The 20,512-nt window shown below is 40.9% G+C and overlaps 1 protein-coding gene across 3 annotated transcripts in view; it reads left to right on the top strand.

Annotated features, from left to right (window-relative positions):
* grik4 (glutamate receptor, ionotropic, kainate 4) overlaps positions 1–20,512 on the top strand; it is a 421,740-nt gene that overhangs the window by 246,648 nt on the left and 154,580 nt on the right. For all 3 annotated transcript variants that reach the window (XM_049576055.1, XM_049576053.1, XM_049576054.1), the window contains 2 exons: positions 9,077–9,241; positions 14,511–14,608. In XM_049576055.1, the coding sequence (XP_049432012.1) occupies positions 9,077–9,241; positions 14,511–14,608 (263 nt within the window). The remainder of the gene's footprint in view (positions 1–9,076; positions 9,242–14,510; positions 14,609–20,512) is intronic.

Below are 20,512 nucleotides of genomic sequence, written 5' to 3'. Positions count from 1 at the left end.
AGAGGAAATGTCACTGCAAAAATTATAAAAGACGTTTTAAGAAAGAAAGAAGGGTGAGGCAGAAAATTACAGCATAGAAATACATTGAAATGTCGTCAGAGCAACAGATTGAAACATTGAGCAACCTATGTCAGTAGGCACATAACTTTTAATCAAATATTAGGCTCGTTCAAGACAAGCCATGCCTGCGCAGATTCGATCACAGGTGGTCGCCGCACAATGCCAGTTAGTTTTGGGTATGACGTCATCCGGACTTGCTCTGACATCATTCAAAAGTGGACAGCGATAATCTCACGAGAGCAAGGCGGGCGCAGTTTTTAGAGCCAGGTGCTGCAATTGCTCTCCGTTGACTGCAAGACCCTGAGCATGATGGGAAATGCCTGGCTCTCACCTGACTGAACAGCTGATTGGTTTAGATGTTGAATCAACAAGATGATGTTTCTTATAAACTCTTAATTGTTGTTGAATTTCAGAGATTTAGATTTTATTTGTCTGATTTGAAGGTTTATTCTGTTAACAGAAAACATGTTGTGTGACTGATGGTGAAGTTTAGTCGTTAGAGACTGAATACATTCATCATAAACTAAACAGAGTCTACTGTATATTAGCATGAGATTGTTGTAATTATTGAATTATAGCAACAAAGAGACTTGTGGTCAGTGGGATGTGAGGATTCTTAAAATAACATCTGTACAGATATCTGTATGTAGTTGAGGGCACAGGTCTGCTCTGCAGCAGCAAACTCATATGATGCTGATTTACATGAGAGTTCATCTCAAATGGAGGTTGAACCATGAACATGAACTACAGCTCGCCTGTAAAGCATTTTAATAAATCAATCTATCATTATTAAAACAACTGGAGACTGAGAACAAACTGATATACGAGTCTGATAATATTTAAATGAATCAACATCATATCTGACAGGATGTGAGTGCTTCCATGACTTCCTGTGCAGACTGAAGGCTGCTGGAAACTGCTGGGAAACCGTCTGACTTTACCGTAGCCATTTGTCACCGCCTCCAGCTGCAGCTGCAGCTGCCTACTCTTGTCCACTTTCCAAGCGAGGCACAGTTCATCTCGAATGAGCCTAATTTCTCTGCCCATTAACACTGCATTCCATTGATCTCAGAAGTCAGAGGTCGAAGCAGGGAATGACAACACACCCCAGCTGACCACGTTCCAGTACAAACAAGTCGGAAGGCTGAAGTGTTGTCAGCAATACCAATTGATATTAACACATTACGCTGTACAAACACAGTAGCAACATGTTCACAGACTGAAGTTGGACAGTACTGTGTGGATGACAGTTTTAATAAGACAGAAGTAAGACAAGTGCTTATAGATAGTATAGTACTGCAGATTTCACTACTGCTGATGCACCAAGCAGCCATCTTGGATTTTGAAGTCAGGGATTGGTGAGGTTCCACCAACTTTCTGAGTCAGAAAATCGGACTTCAGGGGTGTTCTAGGGAACTAGAACTGGGAACTTGGAAATTCCGACCTCCAAGCACAAATGTAATGCGCCATAAGTAAGTGATAATGAACAGTGTACGGGTCACAATAATTTCAAAATAACTTCATTGTCCCGCTTATTATGCAGCTTCTTCATTCACAAATTGCTAATTTAAGAATAATTGTATTGCTTTTGCTAACTGTCTATGATCAGGACTGCATCCCAAGTAGAGCTTTGTTTCCCCCCCCCCCCCCCCCCAAAAAAAAAAATCCAGCCCGACCCCACCCGAGCCTGTGTTCTGTCCAGCCGTCCCTTTAACTGTAATTATGAAGCCCGGTTTAAACCCAACATTTTTTTTACATCCGACGAAGCCGACACACACCTTGTCACCGTCAATAACTCGTGTGCGGCCAGGGGTCCATGTCATTGGTCAGACAGCCCATTGGTCCACAGTGCTGAACGGCTCCCGGCGGGCGTATTTCTACCTTGATGGTGCGTCGCGACCAGCTCTGGGTCAGCTGGGAAAGGCTTGAGGCGGAGCAGGCTCACGGCTTATGTGTTTGTTACTTTCTTTTTCATTTTAACCCACACCATGATCTTTTCCTGACCCTAACCAAGTGGTTTTTGTGCCTAAACCTAACCAGACCTTAACCACAGGGCATCATGATGATTTCGGAACAACGGGACTTCGGAACAATGGGTTTAATATGGTCGGAACAATGGGATGTCATCGGACCAATGGGCAGTTCCCGCGGCCAGTGGCGCCGTCATAGGGGGGCCGCGGCCACCCCTCTCCAGGTGTGATAAGTAGTTGGTTCCATAGCCTAGGTCTAGTATGAGGAGCCTGACCCGTCCGAGCCCAAGGATAGAGGCGGGAAATTACAGCCCGACCCGGCCCACGGGTGGGCTCGGGCAGGGAATTTAAGCTCTAATCCCAAGCTTTCAATAACAATCTGTTTTTGATAGCAACGGTCTGCTCTTTAGAAATAACAGACCGCAGGATGCCATAATTAACCAATTAAAATGAATTTTGAATGAATGAATTTAACAAAGCCTTATAATAATCAAGTGTAATGCAAACTCACCTGACTAAGCAGCCATTTCAGCAGTCATATCAGATGTTTTCATGTGGCTAATACTAGCAAATATTAGTACTGTGCAACAACCTGGCTGACTGTGAACAGCTCCTGAACACCTCTGTTTGACTCCCATCTCGTTGTAATGCCTTCATCATTTAATATGAAGTGTTTTACCTTTGTGTAGCTTTTTTAATTTGATCCAACCAAACACTAGTTGTTTGAATCTGCTCAGACAAAATTGTCTCAGTGGAAACAAGCTGTAAATACAACACTGATATTATCGCTTTTTAAGTTGATATGGCAGATTAGTTAGCATGTATTTGGAGCGCACCTGACAAATTTAAGTCTCCCATTCATTCTCTGGTTTGCTTTCTAACAACCCCTGGGTTTGTCACTATGAGTGATTCAGTTCGTATGCAGTACATGTAGTCATTTGATCCATTATTAATATAAAGATATTGATTATACTTTAGCAGCTTAAGTCCAAGGATGTAACACTGCTGTGTTTCGGTGTAAGACACGGCAATGGTGAAATCACATCAGAGGAGTCTGATATTTTTAGTCATGATCTTGACAAGAGATCATGGTGAAACCATAAATTTTAAACTTGCTGCTGTGTAGACATTAATCTCCATCTCGGGGTTTTCCTCGGGATTTGAAGTGTTGATCCTCGGACAGAGAGAAGTCCAGGGAGCTGAACGATGAATATTTATGAAGCTGGGCTTTATATTTAAGTTTTAAAAAATCTAAAACTTGTAAAGCCTTACGTGCCTGTACGTGATCGAGAGAGAGTCCATTAAATGCATAAAGGAATTAATACGTCCTTTGTTCACGGCTTTTCCATCAGACAGAGATTGGAACAACCCCAGATGAACTGTCACCGCTACTCTCTGCCTCATAGCAAAGCATTTTAATTGGTTGTAGATATTGGCTCACTGTGACTCCCTGTGATGGTATCAGATGAGTGCATACGTCTCATCTTTAAAAGCTCATGCTAGTTGTTGTTTAAACAACTGTGTGATCAGCAGGGAAAAGGTCACTTCAAACAGGTTCCAGCTCTGAACATCTCAGTCTGATATGATTAGGCTTGAAGTTACAACACTCAATCTGCAGTTCTTCTCCTTAATGGATAGTCTGCAGTACATTTACCTTTCAGCCACGTTGTACTTAATTGTCTTTTTTGTGCCTTATTAATTTCACACTTTTCCGGGTAGGTTACTTTTATCTGCTGCCTCTGCTTTAGCTCTAAATGTAATCTATTTAACTTGAGAACCTTTGTGCTAACCCAGTATAATTGCATTAATTACAAAGCCTGCTGCTCATTTTATTGTGCTTTCCTATCTACCCTTGAGCTTAATCCTTTTGAGGTGTATTATAGTTTGTGTAAATGTTGGTTGTCCATGCAGTTGGTCTGAAACATAATTAAGTGGTTGATGTGAAAATTTGAAATGATCGGATTTTAATAATGGTCAGGCTCTTTGAAATACTACTGACATCTTGTAGCCGAGATGAGTGTTATTGATGTGTGGGGGTAGAGCATCAAATCTTCTTGGAAAAAGTGAATTCATGGTCAGACCTAAAATAAGATATATAAGATGGGCCATTTATTCAGTAGCCTCCAGATCAAAGCATATATGTCATTGCATTTCTTCCCTGTGTGAAAACTAGAGATGAAATATGTAAATTCCATATCATGAATACAATGTCCAGCATTATCTCGGCTATCAGTATTATTACAGTATTGTTAGAGTGCGCCAATACGCAGGCCAGCCGTTAGGAGGGCAGGGGGCCCCTCATCTACACCCATCAGGGCAAAATGTTATTCTTCCTGAAAATATATCTTACTATATAATGATGAAAACTCTGTCTGTCTGTGGGTGTGGGTGTGGGTGTGTCTGTTCCATGTTTTTGTCCTCGCTGACTTGGTCAATACATGTGAAATTTGGCACAGTGGTAGAGGGTCATAGGAGGATAGCCTGGAAATCCAGACCCAAATCTAGAAAGAATTAGGGTCTGGCTATCAGTAAGCATGCATTTGAAAATATCACTGCACACAATTGGATAACACTACAACCAATCAGAACAATACATGGGGTGATGTATCCAGAGCGCTACCAGTGGAGCTAGCTGGTTGATTAGACTCTTGCCGTATCTGGTCGGCAAAACAGCAAAAATGTCCTTCTTGCAAAGGAAAGATTGGAGCGCTGTCTTCTGTTCCTCTTATAGAGAAAAAGCCAAGTCTAACTCATCCATTGTAGTGGCCAAAGCCGTTTCAAACAACTGGTGTTCATCTGTAGCCATCTTGCAGTGTTTACTGACTGATTCCGGATTTCGTCGTCACAGCGCTGTCGTCATCTGTTTAGCTCACATCTGGCCTGCCTACGTCAGAAACACCGATGTGATTGGTGCAGCTCGGCTCCAAGGGCATGTGTAATGAGCATCATTACTGATTGCCAGAGTGACTCGCTGAGCAAATTCAAATTGTGCTCTCACGAGAACTCTGGATTTCCAGGGTCATGGGAGGATGCGAATGAAGCAATATTAGGCTACATCAATTGGCCAAAGGGGGTGCTATAGCAACCGACTGAAATTGCAAACTTTGAATGAGCATATCTCATGACCCGTATGTAGTAGAGACATGAAACTTTGCACAGAGATGCCTCTCCTCATAAGGAACAAATTTGCCTCAAGAACCCATTACTTCCGGTTATATATTGCTTGGTGAACATAATCTAGGGACCAATTTTAAATGTTCCCTCTTGGCAAAAGTTGGAAAACTTACTAAAACTGAGCTTCTATAAGGCAATGACTTCAACTGTCTGCCTTTCAGCGTGCTATCTCAACTACTAATGTACAGTTTTAGCCCACTAACTATCCCACTATTGGCAATGGTACTACTGTACTTTCAATAAAGCAATCGTACTATCAAATTCACAAAAACTCTGTCTGAATACACTGCTCTTCTTAATGGGTTCAGTTGACTATTTAATCTGCAATTTCCTATGACCTGTATCCCAAACACACACCATTTGAAACTGTACGTGAGCAACTGTGCACTCAGTGGGTATGGACTAGTTCCAATTATTGATACTTTCCACATGTATTTTGTGTCTATTCTGTGACAACACGTCACTAAGCTTGTCCAATCATATTCTTGCCACCTCAGAAACCTCGCTAAGATAAGATCCATTTGAACTATTAGAGATACAGAAACTGTTGTATATGCTTTTATCTCTTCACATCTTTATTATTGCAACAGCCTTTATTCCTGTCCTAATCAAAAACCTTCCAGCGACTTCAGATTGTGAGAACTCAGCCGCAAGAAGCACGACCACATCACATCAGTTTAAGCCTCTTTATAGGCTCCGTGTTTGCTTTAGGTTTGACTTTAAAATCTTATTGATTACTTTTAAGGCTCTTCGTGGCCTGGCTCCAGATTACATTTCTTGTTCCAGAGTCCAGGCTGAAGACCAAAGGGCCCTGAGGCTCTGGAACAACCTGCCTGTGGATACAAGGCTGTCTGAGGCACTGGCTTCATTTAAATCTCTCCTAAAAACAAACTTCTTATTAGAAACATCCTGATTTTATCTTAGCTGTCTGTCTGTTTTATTGCTATCTTATTGATCCCATTTATTATCTTGATTTTAGTTTTGGCCTTCCTTATTTTATCTTTTATTTAGGTCATTATTAAGACCGTATTTTCTTATTTTGAAAAGCAGAGGCAGTCACATGAGTCTTGGGATGAAAAAATGTCCTCCACTGAATGATTCCAGAAAAGTAAAATCAAACGTTGATTGAAGAAATTACTGCAAGGCATTAAATTAAATCATAAAATCTAATCATGAGTGAGCATATCATTTTTTTCTTAATTTATTCATTTAATCTTGAGGGCTACTTAAGTCAAATACTGGACAAAGTGTGTGCAGAACTAAAATGGTATAAAGCTTAAATGGCTTTTAACTCTTAGTTTTACAGTCAGACAGTACAGGGACCCCAGTATGCAGAAATATTTGAATACACTATTTTGGAAAAAAAGGCAATATTCCTATTTTCCTCACCAAAATTTATGGAAGTCATCTGGAGAGGAATCCCACGACTGCATTGTAGGTGGGTGATAAGTAGTGTCGTAAGCCACACCCTCTTGTGACCTTAACGACTCTGAAACTAAGAGCTCACATGTGACCCCTACGACTCTGCAAGGGTCCCCACCCACACAGGGTTTAAAGCTTCTTGGATGAGAGGGGAAATGTCTTCAAGAAACCCAAGCAAGTCCAGTTGCCTACGATATTAGCACTTACCATTACCATGACCTGGATGACTGAGAATCTTCACGACTGACACGACACGACAGTCATTTAAGTTTTGAGCAGCACGTCACAAAGCTCGTGCAATCGTGTTTTTATCGTCATCCATTTGAACTTTTAAAGACACAGAGACAATTTTACAGGCCTTCTTCTCTTCACACCTGGATCACTCCAACAGCCTCTTTTCTTGCCTGAATCAAAAACCTATAAATCTACTCCAGACTGTACAGAATTCAGCTGCTGGGCTTTTAACCAGAATCAAGAGACATGATCACATCACTCCAGTTTTAATCTCTTTACACTGGCTCCCAGTATGTTTTGGAATAGATTTTAAGATTTTACTGATTTATTTAAGGCTCTTCATGGTCTCTCTCCCAGCTATGTCTCTGACCTTGTAGTGCCGTACACGCCAGGACGTACTTTGAGGTCCTTGGGCAGAGGTCTTTTGTCTGTCCCAGAGGCACGGCTGAAAACTAAAGGGGACAGAGTGTTTGCTGTCAGGGCCTCAAGGCTCTGGAACAGACTGCCCGAGCACATCGGGTCTCTTTTAAGTCCCTTCTTAAAACATACTTTATTGTAGAGCCTTTCCTGGTTTTACTTGAGTTTTTAAGGTCATTTAATCTGTCTTTTATTTCTTCAGTTTTTATATATCAAAGTGTTTTTATCAGTTTTTGGTTGTTGTTGTTGTTTTCATGTCTTGTCTGTTTTAATAATTGACGTGTAAAGCACTTTGTGACTCTAGTTTGAAAAGCGCTTATTACTGTTATTAAATCAAATGTGCCTTAACATTATAAAGCCAGTCTTTGCAATGCTTGCTCGTGTGTCTGTATCACTGTAGCCGAGGACGAGGGACCGGTAGCATCACTGTGCACGCCAACTCTGTAAACAAAGAGCTAACAAAACAAACCCACATTGCATTCTGTGCCAGCGTCTGGGAGACTGTTGCAAACTTTGATCGATGCTGGACAGTGTTTAATGTGAGTTTTTCACAGAGTGGTAATCAGACAGTTTTAATGATAATTCAGATTTGAAACGGTAATACTAACTGTCTGTAATTTGCCACAGATTATCATGAAACCTGTGACCATTTCAACCTTAATGAGAACACAGTGGGTAGATTATGTAGCTCAGGATGACAATTTGACATCTGTGCTGTTTAAAGTCACAGAATACATTTGGGATAAAAAACAAAACAAAAACCCTCTCCTCCTTTTTCGGAGTATCTTTTATTATTGCCACAGTCTCTGCGGGGAAAGCATATGAATATACCACTTAGTTATTATGTAGTATGGAATGATTCAAATCCTTTTCAATCTCTACAGTCTTACTGTGGTGGAATTACATTATTTTTCCTGCATAAGAATGAGAAGAGTGCATTATCTACATCCAGTCCCTTTATAATTGGCTTTGCTAAGCCTACACAAGACAGACATCCGTTTTTCTGATAATTATACTACAATACAACAAATACATTACTGCATACAGAATGTGTATGAGTCATGTTTGAGAATAACGTGCTGTCTCATCCTTCTCCAAGGCTTCTGTGGCAAACTGATTTAATTTTATAGTAGACTTACACAGTGTAGCATCTGTAAAGCTGCTGCAGTGACTGGAGTCTTAAGTCTCTACAGGGCCCCCCTGAAAGCTAAACAGCAGACAGATGTTTTGAATGCTTCTGCTGCAGTACACAGTTTATTATGGATGTATTTTTCTGCTGCGGTCTTGAAAATAACAGTATGTTATGAATTTATATTGTTGAGATGTTCTTAACAATTTGAAGCTTTCAAGCTCTCAAGCTTTTACCATACAGAACAGATATTTACATTAAACAGCACTCACCCTTTTAGAATAAAAGAAATTTCTCACGCACTAAAAGCTGCTCCCAAAGTGTATGGATTTGTTACCAACAATACCTGCCATAGTAGGCACTCTAGATTAATGGAGAGGAGTCGGCACAAAATGTCACCTAAGTATTAGTGCTAATAAATCCATACACCTTGGGAGCAGCTTTCAGTGGATTGAACTTTTATTGGAGATCCAAAAGAGGGAAACAAGAGGCTTTAAATGCATGACCTGTCTTCACAGTGTCTTGGATTGAATGATCATTGGCCACATGGGCCGCCCTGGCTCTCATTAATGTGGACAAAACAGCAGTTACCAGTGTGAATGATTATTTTGTACTTGTTTTTTCTCTTACCCTCACAACCCATTGCTCTTTTCCCTTCCCTCCCTCGCAGCTGCCATCCTTGATGACCCTATGGAGTGCAGCAGAGGAGAGCGTTTGGCCATCACGCTGGCCAAAGACAGCATCAACAGGAGCAGTAACCGTTCCACCACTGGCAAGCTGGAGGTGGACATCTTTGAACTGCTACGAGACAGTGAATATGAGATGGGGGAGACAAGTAAGTAACACAGGAAAGAAGTGCCAGTAAATTGGTGTGGAAAAGACAGTGTTGATGTGTGCATTTGTTCATGTGGGTCTGTTGGTCGATAAATGTGTACGTGTCGAGTGAGTCAGAGGAGGAAAAGATGGAAAAAGCGTCTCTCTTTTTGGAATCAGCAAGCCTGTCATTTCAATTCACCCTACTGTCTTCTTTTCACTCCATCCCTCACACTCTTCCCCAAAGTACACAGAGATAAGTCTGCCTGGTTTAACAATATTTTGGTCAAACAGAGGCAAACAAATTATTGAAAATAGATGACAGACTGGCGTGGCGCAGGAACGCAAAATGAGCTGTCATATTTTGATAGCTGCACAGCGTCAAATGCCGTGCTTATATTTGTTTACTGGATTGTATTTTGTTCTCCTATATATTGGCTAACTTTCACTCTGCTTTGGCAGGGCAGATCGAAACAAGTGTAATAATTTAATCTATGTCAAAATAGTAATGACCTCCAACAGAAAGGCTTATAGACTTTTTTAAATGAGCCATTAAAGAAAGCCTTCACCCCTCAAATGAGCATTTTTATATCAATGAATCACCCTGTGCTATGCTGAAAATCCAGAATCTGAAAAATACTCTTGATGAGTCCAAGTCATAGAGTTCCGCTTTTAGCAACAGAAAACTATATCAAAACATCTGTTGACAGACTCTCACACAACTCATGCAGCATAATCCAAGTCGGTCATATGCTCAGTACTTCCCAAACAGACAGCCCCTTCCAACAGGGAACTGAACTAAATGTGAAACTTAAATGTATGCTCTCTTCCAAGCCAGACTCCATGGACAAAAACAGTAATTATATCTTACTAAACACAGGAGCAGCTGGTCTACCATTGTCTTGTTTGGTAGTTTGTTTCTATTGTTGTGTCACTTAAGTGAATCCAAAGTAATCCTTTAAAACACCAAAGTCACACAATAACACACATGGACTTACTGAATAAGGCAGCGGTAGACCATCAGCTCCCATGTTCAGTGAGGTAAAATTGCTGTTTTTGTCAGTGGAGTCTGGCTTTGAAGAGAGTGTAAACTAAGGCCATGTCCACACAGAGACGAGATTACGTGTACCCTCAAAGGTTTTTTATCATATAGACCTTTTGTAAACATGGAACCAACATTTTAGGAGCCCAAATATGCCAACTTTTGAAACCGGGTCCCAGAGTGAAAAAAATCTGAAGACGCCACCTTTGCGTTTCTGTATTTACAACACAGTACACCTCTTTTCTGAAACGATGATGCCATAACCCCACCTCTCCCTTAACCCACATGTGCTAGTCAACATTCTCCTGCAGTTTTGTAGTTTTGTAATCAAGTGTGACCCTAAGTAGCAGCTCTACCTTGTCGTCAGTCCATACAAAGTGGGCTCCTCTGGCATTAGTATTTTCCACCATCTTCTTCTTCGTGTTTGTTTACATTGCATGAGTTTTATGCGCATGCTCCATTTCTTATTCTCTGTTTTTGGTGTACTTTGTGGCAGCATTGCAGCGCCACTTACAGGCCTTGCATATGTACTACAGTGTATTCAGTGGCTTTATGTTCACGTACACATATCTTGAGACGATTCCGTGTTTTGGAAAACTTTTAAAGAACGAAATCGGTTCCGTCTTCATGTGGATATGGCCTAAGGATGCTTTCAGACCTAGAGTTCACTTGCCTTGGTCCGAATCAAGGACTAATTTTGCTACAAAGTTTCATAATTGCCTAGAGTTGGTTCCTGTTCTCACGGCAGCATTTACAAGCGGACCAAATAAAATGTCTTGCGTGAGAAAGCAGCTCTTGATTGGTCAGTGAGAAAAAAATCCAGGAAATAAACAAACGTTGAAGAAGAGTACACTTGCAAGATAAATGTGACACTTACTAACGTCACAATGGAGGGACAACTACGCAGGTTGATTTTAGCGCTGGTCATCGTGGACTATATTGCTGTCATTGTTCATTTTAGTCAAACCATACAGTTTGAAAACGAGGCGCGGCTCCAACTGGAAAACAATGTTTTGATGCATTGGATGTGCTGAATGTGCATATTAAGGCAGTACAGGAGGAGGTGCACATTAATAATCCTCCAGGACTGTAACATGCTCATGTTTAACCCAAACAATGTGTCATGTGACTGCAGTTGGTTCAGATCGAGGTCTGAACACGTTCTCACCACAAACAAACCACACCAGAGTTCATTTGTAACCAGACTGAGACCACCTCTTCAAGAAGGTCTCGGTCTGGTTGTTGCTGTGGTCACAGCTGCCCAAACGAACCACACTTAGTGGGCAAACGAACTTGAACTCGATTGAACCGAACCAAACAGGGCAGGTGTGAAAGCACTCTAAGTTTTACTTTTAGTCAGTTGCCTGTTGGAAAACGCTGTATGTTTGGGAAGTACTGAGCATATGACTGAATAAATGAGACTTGGATTATATTGCACAAGTTGTGTGAGAGTTTGCGAACAGATTTTTTAAAATAGCTCTGCTCTTGTTAAATGTGGCTCCCTATGACTTCAGTTCATCAAGAATTTTCTCTGTTTTGGGATGCTTCATTTACCGGAGGCATGCGAGAAAGAACTGAAAGATAACTGTAAAGTTTTCTTCATAATTCAACATATATCAGCATGAGTAACTGATATACAAATGGTCATTTGGGGGTGAAGTATTCCTTTAAGAGATTCTCTCACAGATGTGACAAATGCATCACGGAGGGTGACTCAATAAGCATAAGCTAGAGTACCGATTTGTCATCAGCTGTATCAGTGCTTCCTCCTCACAGCTACCCAGAGCATCGGTGTACAGTGTGGTGACTTGTTGTCGCACACATCAATGTTTATTGGTTAGATTTTTTTAATTTTTAATGAAAGCTATCCAAAATCAATACAGCACAGTGTGTGTCTGCAGAAAACAACCAATATAAACAGCTATGACAAGAAGTGTGCGGATTGATTTTCAATACAACACATTCCCACTTACACAAACCCAAGAGCTTCAGTGGTGGTGCTTAATCCATGGAAACACCGCTTCACTTACCACAACAACAAGAAACTGTATTACTTTCTCTGCCTGGTTTACTACAAACCCCTCCTAAATGTGGTTTCTCCTGTGTGTTTTTAAATGTGTGTGTGCATGTGCATGTTTCTTCCTCCGCGTGTGTGTAAAGCAGCTTGTGTTGGCGTGTGCACGCTGGACTGTGTGTATGTTGTGCAAATGTTTTATATGTGAATGTGTGTGTGTAATTAGAGGCAGGAATTGGATTAGGGACGGATCAGTGGCCGCAGTTAGATGGAAATATCACAAGGGCTGCTACCTGCCCAGAAAATTCCCACCCCCACCTCTCAAGCACCGACTCCTGCTTGTGCAGTGTACAGCTTCTAAATGGATGACTCCCTGGCTGCTTTTACAGGCAGGAAACTCAACGTGACAAGACTTCTTTAACTGTTACATATTGCATATAAAGCCACATAACACAGGGATGTTTGCTTTAGTGCTGCCGTGTGTGCACCTGGAGTCACTCAGAATGTTTTAACCATGAAATCTTATGACATAAGATGTGAAAGGAACTTGGAAGCACCACGACCTGCAGCTGGATATGTATAGCTGTTGTATCTCAGTTTGTGTGTGCACATCCATGTTCTGTGGCTGTCTTTTAGTGTTTCTGGTTTTGCTGTATCTTTTTTTTTTTGTCTTTTCATCTGTTCATCCTCTTGTAACCAACACATGTGTCAAGCATTTCCCAAGTCAATCTCATTACAGCCCTCTTATCATTTAAAGGTTCCAATTGCTTGTATTGATCAGTGAAAATCAATATCAAGCATAGAGAATGGACTTCATCTGACCTACTGACCCCCTGACCATAGTTTGACCGCTGTGAGAGGCACAGTACCATTCTGGCAACTCACAGCGCTAATAGACACCTTGACACTGACATCAATATGTGGAGGGAGTGACGAATAAACTGCGGCGAGGAGGTTTTGACACAGACTTTTCATGCACATTCTCAGTCTCTCACACGTATACACACAATGCAAGTGGCTGCAGAGATGGAGCAAATCAAAGTGTCACGGGGCCAGCAGCGCGTTGGCTGGCAGTCAAATCATTCAGCTTTATAATTTGGTGAAGCCATGCAGACAGGTGCGAACGTGTGTGTGTGTGCATGTACTGTAAATGTGTCCATGTATGTGTATGTGGGTGTTTGTGTAATGTGTCAGTGCGTTCATGTCTTACAGGCCCCATGGGTGACTAAGGGATTACTTATTAATCATTCGATTCACTGCCTCTGGATTCACAGCACAGGCTCAAAAAACGGTCCTCCCCCCTCCTCTTTCACACACTCAGCTGGTTAATGCTCTGCTTTTGCCCCAATAACTGACACCAAATTATCATCGCACACACTCACTCTGTGCACACATGCTCACACATGAACAGTACATAGTGTCTGCACTCGTGTCTGCCTCACATCATTGACTGTGGCGGTTTAATTAGAAACCGGGGATTATAAACTCACAAGAAATGGCATTCTGTTTTCCAGTATGGGGAGATTAAGGCATATGGCCCGTGTACATCAGAGAAAAGTAAAATTCACATTCGCTGAAAGATATGTTTTCGTCCCTAAAGGTAAAGCCTTTAAATCAGTCCTTGTAAATGTAGAATGTGGAAAACAAGATGAGATGTGTGTGTCACTTTTGGGGATATTGTAGCATTCATGTGTAAATGTTCAAATACCAGATTTTATGTTTTAAGCCTCCAGATATTGCTGCCTGTCACTATTTCTGTCTCTCTGCCTCCCTCACTGTCTGTCACTCTGTTTATCTGTCTGTGTCTCTTCCCATTTCTATATCTTTCCGTCTCCTTATGCGAAAGTCAGTTATATGAATATCAGTTTTTTTTCTCGCAGGCTATTAAACTCTCATGGGCAGGGTCTATAGGATTTCTCAGTATGTGTATCACGTCAGGCATATTAAACATGGACAAATGCATTTGGCCTTGCGCTGGTTTCATTAACACATGTAGGTTCAGGTTCCCTCGAGACGGAAGAAGCGCTGGCTCAGGCTGCTATCTCTTTAGAGGTTGAGATAGTCAGCATGTGCGCATCTGGCTGAAGTGGGCCTTTTTTAAATGACTCAGATTCTTTAAGAAAGCCTTTATGTTACTTTCCTTGAAAGCACTGACTGACTTTTTCTCCCTCGCTGTCTCCGTTTCCTTCTCTTTCCTCATTTTCCCCTCCACCCGCTCTCTCTGTTTTCTCTCAGTGTGCCAGATCATGTCGAAAGGGGTGGTGGCAGTCCTCGGTCCCTCTGCCAGTCCAGCCTCCAACTCCATCATCAGCAATATCTGTGGAGAGAAGGAGGTGAGTTTATGCACCCAGCTGGCCTGCAGCCGCGGGGCCATGTTAGGCAGTACGTTCACAGTACAACCAGAAATACAGAGTTTGGAACAATGATGCTCATTAGCGGCTGTGTGGTTTTTTTTTGTAGGAGATTGAGGGGGAATGAAATCCAACTTGTTAGTGAAAATGATGAAATACCTCAACAGAGTCATAACTCTCCATTCCAGTCCCACTCCAATCAAAGTACCGCTGGACATTTTATTTCCTCCATTCCCCCTCATTAGCTTGGAGCAGTTTGGTCCGCTGAGACTTGCCAGCCAGTGTTTTGAGTTTTTTTATAGAAACAAATACAAATAAAAAAAGTACAAGTTTTGCTGTTCTGATGAGATCATGTGAGTTGACAACAGCCATCTTCTGCTGTCCTCTTTGCCCCATCTTGTAGATCATTTAACGGATGATCGTATATAGATGTTATTTGGAGAAAACCAGTCAACAGACATATTTTCTCATCTCAACAGTGAAGAAAAACATGTTTTCCCACAATCCAAATATGACTGACTGGCTTTGGCTTCAGAGCCTGACTGCATGCAAACAGATCTCAGTTGGATGCTAATTGGCTTGTCTGAACTCTGACACGGTGTGTTTTACTGTCTGATGTCAAAAAACAGAGTGCCTTTGGATTATACAAAACCATACACTACATCAAAATCAATTATAACTCAGAAAAAGGTCGATCTGTGATGGTTTGACTGCCATGCTTTGGTATTTTTCCTTAATTTGATACACTTTGTTCTACACGATTTGTAAAAAAAAAAAAAAGAATTGATTATATATAGATTATGAAAGTGAAGAAATCATTACTGATAGCATCGATATTATCTGTGTACTAAGTGCTGCAGATTTTAAAAAACTACATGTCAACTTTCTTTCAGTTCATCAATCATTCAGTTTTCACTAGTGTGTTCTGGTATGCTCCCAGCCATAATTGGATTGGGTCTGCAGAGAAGCCGCCTTCTTAACTGCATGAATTTGTTCAGCATGACGATTAGAAGACATCCCATTACCATCCCAGTCTCTATAATGTCCTCTGGTACAGTACAGCCCGTCTTTGTAATGAGACATCAGTCTGTTGTAGTGGTAGACAGATCAGGACTCCCTGCTGGGAAGAGTCTCTGGTGGCACTGACTTGCAGGGCTGACTGCTTTGAAACACTGACTGTGATAATACCACTGTATGAATATTAAAGACCCCATAAAGTGAAAAACTGCATTTCTGAGTTGTTAAGTGATACATACTGTATCTTGATAAAATACTCTGAGGAGTTCATACTGGCCCTGAAGATTCAGTCTCCCAACACTGGCTCAGATTTTATCTTTACTTACCTTTTTTATTGCCGAAGTGTGAATGGGAAGGTCAGCCATTTGGATGACCAGAGTACATCTTGCTGGAAAGATGGTCCTTTTATTAAAGAGACACAAATACATTTGAAATTGGAGCTATATCACCAGAGACAGCAGAAAAAAGGGGCTGCTACATTCACTTTTGCTCAAGAGATAGAGAGCCTACAACTACCAGAATGCACTGCACTGCACAGATAAACACTCTTGCTGGTGGGCGACATAATGTCAGCCTGTCTGTTTTGACACAGGAAACAATATGACAGCCAGCTGGCAACAAATGATCTCATCATGGAGACATTTCAGTCAGGTGGGGCTGGTCACAGTACAGAATCTGCCCTTCTTAAAGTGTCAAATGACCTACTGCTTTCTTAAGTTAGTGGTAAATGTGCCATGTTAATCCTGTTAGACCTCAGTGCGGCCTTTGACACTGTATTTTATGAAACCATCTTAAAGAACTAGTTGGCATCCAGAGCACTGCCCTCAAGTGGTTTGCCTCCGATTTATCTGCCAAGATTGGTGGCCCTCCACTTCTGCTTGCATCACTTGCGGTGTACCTCAAGGTTCTATCTTAGGGCCCATTTTATTTGCACTGTTCGTGCTTCCATTAGGCTCCATTTTCCACCAGCAAAATGTCTCATTTCACTGTTATGCCGACGACACACAAATTTAGGCTACCTTCTATTAAACCAAGGGGATTCCAGCTCCATCACATTCATCCTTAACTGCCTTCAGGATATGAAATCCTGGATGGCAAAAACTGTCTTCAGTTAAATGAATGATAACAAAACAGAAGTTATTGTTTTTTTGTTTTTTTTTTACAAACAAATCAACCCTGTGGTGAAAGGCTGTTATTTTCAACTACAGAACATAGCAAAACTCAAGTCCATCATCTCTCACAGTGACATGAACACTGTACCCACTGCATTAATCTCTTCAAAGTTTGACCATTACAACTCTCTGTACCTGGGTGTCTGCAATGTCTTTTAACTGTCTTGCAATTGAAGCTAATGGGTAAGGGAGATAATGCCTTTATGGAAGCTGCTCCAAAGGAATCTGGAATAGCCTTCTACTCTCAATCCAATGCTTCCCCTCTGTTGACACTTTTAAGACAAATCTTAAAATGTCCATGTTTTCAATGGCTTTTGGTTGTTTGTAGTGGTTTTGATATTTTAGTATTTTATAATCTTTTTACGTATGTAATTGTTCTTACTGGTGTTATTCTGTTTTATATATGTGTACATTTTATATGACTATATATTTATGTGTCATTCTTTTATTTTGTACAGCATTTTGGTCAACTGCGGTTGTTTTTAAATGTGCTATATAAGTAAACTTGATTTGATTTGATTTGTAGGGAAGCAAAAATATGCTTCTGAAAAAAATGCAGGTGAGAAAAGTGTTTGATCTCAGTTTTCAGCATCTGGTTCTACAATCCAGTGTGACCACACATAACTTGACAGCTTCGTAGAAACATTTGCACCAACCATCTGATTTGCCAGTTGGGCTTCTGTCTTCTTCTGCTCTGTATTTAAAATACTACATCTGTATCACTCATGGCAACCATCTCGCAACTGCACTACTTGGTTTTAGTTCAAAATATAGACTGCGGTTTTTTTTCAGGGATACGGCAGTTGGCACAATTAGTTCTGTGCTGAAAGCTGCACTCCATTGTCAAGGACAGCTATGCAACTCAGTTCCTGTACTTATTCTTCTACTCTAATCCATGTTTTATTAAGCACTGCATTCAGACTATTTTGATAGTATTATTAAGTATTATTAAGATTTTAACAATAGCAGCTGTGTAACCTTCGGGTCATTTTTCTATAATTCCCTTCTATCAGAATCTAGCTATGGATTGATGGGAATACATTAAAAAAATGAAGGTCAAAATTATGCACAGTATGCAGTAAGTTTTGCAACTAAGACAATAACCTTTATTGAAAATACAGTTATGTAAGTATGATTAGCAAAATGACCTTAATGTATCAAAAAATACATCTTCTTATCCATAATGCAAAAATTGGCTCCTGTGAGTGCAACATACTCATATATAACACATTACTGGATTAGTCATGTATATTCTAGCTGGCCAAATTCTGTTTGACCAACTACAAGTACTGGAAAAGTACTATAAAATGGAATACTAATGTAAAGTAAGAATACCTTAAATTTGTGCTTAAGTACAGTTCTTGAGGAAGCACAAGTTGATCTGAAAAAAAAAACTGTTCGCAAAATTGTGTTTATAAGAAAACCATATCTGCACTGACCTTCAAGTCTGTTGCACTTGTGACCATTCTCAGCTTTGTAACATCATTGCTCTTTCGTACATTGTGAAGTGATGTATTTCAGAGGAGCAGGACAGAAGGCAGCTGCTTGACAGTACTGAGCATATAATTCAGTCCATATGTAGGTCATCTTTGCAGGTTCTGTGAAAAGTGTATGAGATTGTAAAATGGTTTGAAGTGTTTCTCCTCTGACATGGTTCAGTTTGAAACGCATAGTTTGATGTACTGTGACATGTTTCTCACCTCGCAGTAACATCAAGAAAAACTTGAGTTTAGAGTTCAAAAGGTAGCCAACGAGGATCGCTTGCTTCTCCTTTTACCACTAGTAAAAAAGAAGAGGAGGAGAACATTCTGAATGTGTGAGGCTTTGGGAGTGGAGAGATCATACTAAAGTGATGTTGGCAATGTAAATTCTGTCAGCCAAATGCACTCCAACATACATTAATGCTTCTAAGGTTAGTTTAGTAGATCTGCAGCTTTTATATAAACAGAGTTGGTGCTGTTGCCTCCAACATTTATAATCACATGTTACTGGATGTAATGTGTCCACTCACAGTGCAGGATGAGTCATTAAGAATATTCAGTCAGTTTATAGGACGAGATGAGGGACTACACACAAATGCATTTTTGGGCACATGACTGCCATAACAATGGACAGCTGATTAATACACCCAGGCAAAAACCTGTTTCCCCGGGAATATGTGATCCTCTTATCTCAGTCTGTGCTTTATAAAATGCATTGATAACTATTCTTAGGTTGGCAGGCAATTAATGGAATAATCAAGCCCAATAGTTCTCAGCTGTGGTCATCAGGACCCTGCTGGTTTTCATTCTCATCATCAAATCAAGGACTATTGAATACCAAGGATGCACGGTGGGAAAACCAGCAGTCGTAGCAGTTGGGTTCCTGATGATCAGGATTAAAAACAGACAGTCTTAACTCAGTAGTCCTCACTTGGATGCTATTTAGAGCCAAGAGTGTGCAGATTTTTTATTCCAACCAAACACCACACCAGCTGATTTTACTGATTAGGTCCCCCGTCTCAGGCTTGAGGTGTGCAAATCAGTGAAGTCAGCTGCTCTTCTGTGTTTGTGTGTGTGTGAGTATGTGTGCTTGTTCTTTGTCTAGCAGAGAAGGTCGCATTGCACTTGTCATGATCACTCTGAAGGGGATGACTGGGTAATGGTCCTTGTCAACAGCAAGGCTTTATATAATTGGTGGGTTGTTGTAACTCACCATACAGCACTATCACGACACATTACCAGAAATAACTTGGGTATTATTGAAATATAGAGATTCTGTAATATGGTATGTAAACACAGTTAAGATAAAACACAATTGTCTGTGAAAACCGTGATATCTGTGTGACCGGGGAGAAAAACATGTCTGCGTGTTTAAGAAGACACAGATAATAATCATATAATCTATCCATTTATTGCATTATGAAGTACTTTAAAGGTCTAGCATGGAAGATTAAGTGAGAGATGAGTGTGGTTGCAGATGCACAGCCAGCTGAAACTTCTCCCATGTGTCAAGCATGTACAGTAGGAGAACTGTGGTGGCTGGCGCAAAAATGTGAATGGCCCAGTCAAGATCAAGTGTTATATACGTCCATTCTGGGCTACTGTAGAACAACATGGCAGACTCTCCTCTCTGTGAAGATAAAAACAGCTCATTCTAAGGTGATGAAAACACAATAATTCTTTTTTTCAGGTGATTATGAAATAATGAAAACATAGTTATAAATATTATAAATCATTTCTGCCAATAGATGCCTTTAAATCCTACACACTGGACCTTTACGTATAAAAAATGTTAACATTTGGCAAAATATGAAGGATAATTTTTACTTTACTGATTATGAATGGGGCAGCAAGAGGGTTCCTGGTTCAATCCCAGGAGGGAGCCCTTCTGTGCAGAGTTTGCATGTTCTCCCCGTGTCAGCGTGGGTTCTCTCCGGGTACTCCGGCTTCCTCCCACAGTCCAAAGACATACAGACTGGGGATAGACTAATTGGTGACTCTAAATTGTCCGTAGGTGTGAATGGTTGTTTGTCTCTATGTGTCAGCCCTGCGATAGTCTGGTGACCTGTCCAGGGTGTACTCTGCCTCTCGCCCTAATGTCAGCTGGGATAGGTTCCAGCCCCCCCGCGACCCTCAAGAGGATAAGCGGTTAGAAAATGGATGGATGGGTGATTATTGACGTATCAAATTTTCAGATTATTAAGATTATGAACAAA

This window comes from Epinephelus fuscoguttatus, linkage group LG5, assembly GCF_011397635.1.
Source record: "Epinephelus fuscoguttatus linkage group LG5, E.fuscoguttatus.final_Chr_v1".
In the NCBI taxonomy this organism is placed as follows: domain Eukaryota; kingdom Metazoa; phylum Chordata; class Actinopteri; order Perciformes; family Serranidae; genus Epinephelus; species Epinephelus fuscoguttatus.
This window is presented reverse-complemented; position numbering and strand designations above follow the sequence as displayed.